At 50.1% G+C, this 1,705-nt stretch overlaps 1 protein-coding gene across 1 annotated transcript in view; it reads left to right on the top strand.

Moving 5' to 3' along the window:
• dlk1 (delta like non-canonical Notch ligand 1) overlaps positions 1-758 on the top strand; it is a gene marked incomplete at both ends in the record, with an annotated part of 4,411 nt that extends 3,653 nt beyond the window's left edge. Inside the window, one exon of the mRNA XM_083683447.1 lies at positions 1-758. This exon is cut by the window's left edge and continues 47 nt beyond it. Within this exon, the coding sequence (XP_083539573.1) occupies positions 1-758 (758 nt within the window).
• Positions 759-1,705: the final 947 nt, after the last annotated feature.

Genomic DNA, 1,705 nt, shown 5'->3' with positions numbered 1-1,705 from the left:
CAGCCTACCCATCCTGTCTCTGCCTCCCCGGCTTCGCTGGTGACTTCTGTGAGATCGACACTGACAGCTGTGAACCCAACCCTTGCCTCCACGGGGGAAACTGCACCGACCGTGACAATCAAAGTGACCTCGGCCAGACGTTCACCTGCACCTGCCCCTCCGGGCTCACCGGCCCCACCTGCAACGCCACCCTCTCCCCCTGCGCCAGCGGCCCCTGCGTCAACGGGGCCACCTGCGTCGCCGACGACGACGGAGCTCCCCGCTGCGCGTGTCGTTCGGGTTTCACCGGGCCTACGTGCGCCGTCCAGCACAAACCCAGCCAGGCCAAAGCCACCAGACCTGGGTCTAAACAGCACCCAGACAAGGGCCTCGTCCACCCGCAGCTCTCGTCCCCACAACACTACAGCCTCTCCGCCCACGCCTTCCACAAGCTCCTCCAGCCTCGCGACAGGGACCTCCTCAAGATCACCCTGAAGGAGACGGTCCACTCGCCCGGGGGCCTGGTCACCCGCAGCCAGCTCATCTGCTTCGGGATGCTGGGTCTGCTCACGTGCCTGGTCATCCTGGGCACCACCAGCATCATCTTCTACGGCCGCTGCGAGGCCTGGATGGCCAACGCCAAGTACAGCCAGCTGGTTCGCCAGCAGAGAGAGCATCTGTTGAAGGGCAACAGCAGCGGCGAGGAAAACTCGGTTAATATCATACTCCCTGAGAAGATCAGACTCACTAGCTTTGGGAAACACTATACGTCCATTTGACAGTTGGGAGATATGAGAGGATTGTTTTTTGTTTGTTTGGTCTCTGTGGTATCAGTTTCTAACGAGGAAACGAGAGTACTATATGACACGATACGTTTTGGTCTATTGGATTTCTGTCGTATCAACTTTTAATGAGGAACTGTTATTGTCTACCGGTTTTGTTGCTGCTCCAAAAAGAAAATTGGGATTCTGTCACCTTTTCTGTGAGGAATCAGGGGAGGCTGGTGGAGGTGGAAATCGGAGGACGGGCTCATTGTAATGCATTGAACGGAATGAGGGATGGTATCAAACACGTCTGTTTGATACCACTTCTCATTCCATTCCATGCATTACAATGAGCCCGTCCTCCGATTTCTACCTCCACCAGCCTCCCCTGTTAGCAACACTATGGCTACACTTTACATGAAGGGAGCCTCACTTCTGGACCATGTCATGCTGATGAAATGCTTTATTTGTACAGTGCTGAGGTATGAGTATAATTTTCTTTACACGGTATCCCTATTTGCACTTTTGCATCTTTATGATTTGGCATGTTTTACATCCTTGAATGTACTGCATTTAATTTTTCCCTTCACTGTACAATAATGAGTTATTCAGACTGGAGAGATGAGATTCTGGGAACCAACATTATTGTTTGTTTACAGTGTTACACGTTATACAAGTCATACTGTCAATACGTTGGTGCTTTTGGATGATGTAATGCTTTTCACACTTTCATGCGTTCCATCTAGATAGCTTTTACTTCTTCGGTTCTTAGCTCTAGTCTACAAATGGCGGTTACTGGATATGGATTTGAAAATCGTATTTATTGACTTTCTCCAGCGTTTCCTGCTGTCATTTTACCCCCCTTTTGATTGATTTAATCAATAATATACTCACGCTTATTGAAAGTCAGACCCCAAATGATACTGTATATACAAACAGCCAGTGCGTAACATCAGCAAGCA

The sequence above is a fragment of the Argentina silus genome (genome assembly GCF_951799395.1).
Source record: "Argentina silus genome assembly, chromosome: 13".
Classification (NCBI taxonomy): Eukaryota; Metazoa; Chordata; class Actinopteri; order Argentiniformes; family Argentinidae; genus Argentina; species Argentina silus.
This window is presented reverse-complemented; position numbering and strand designations above follow the sequence as displayed.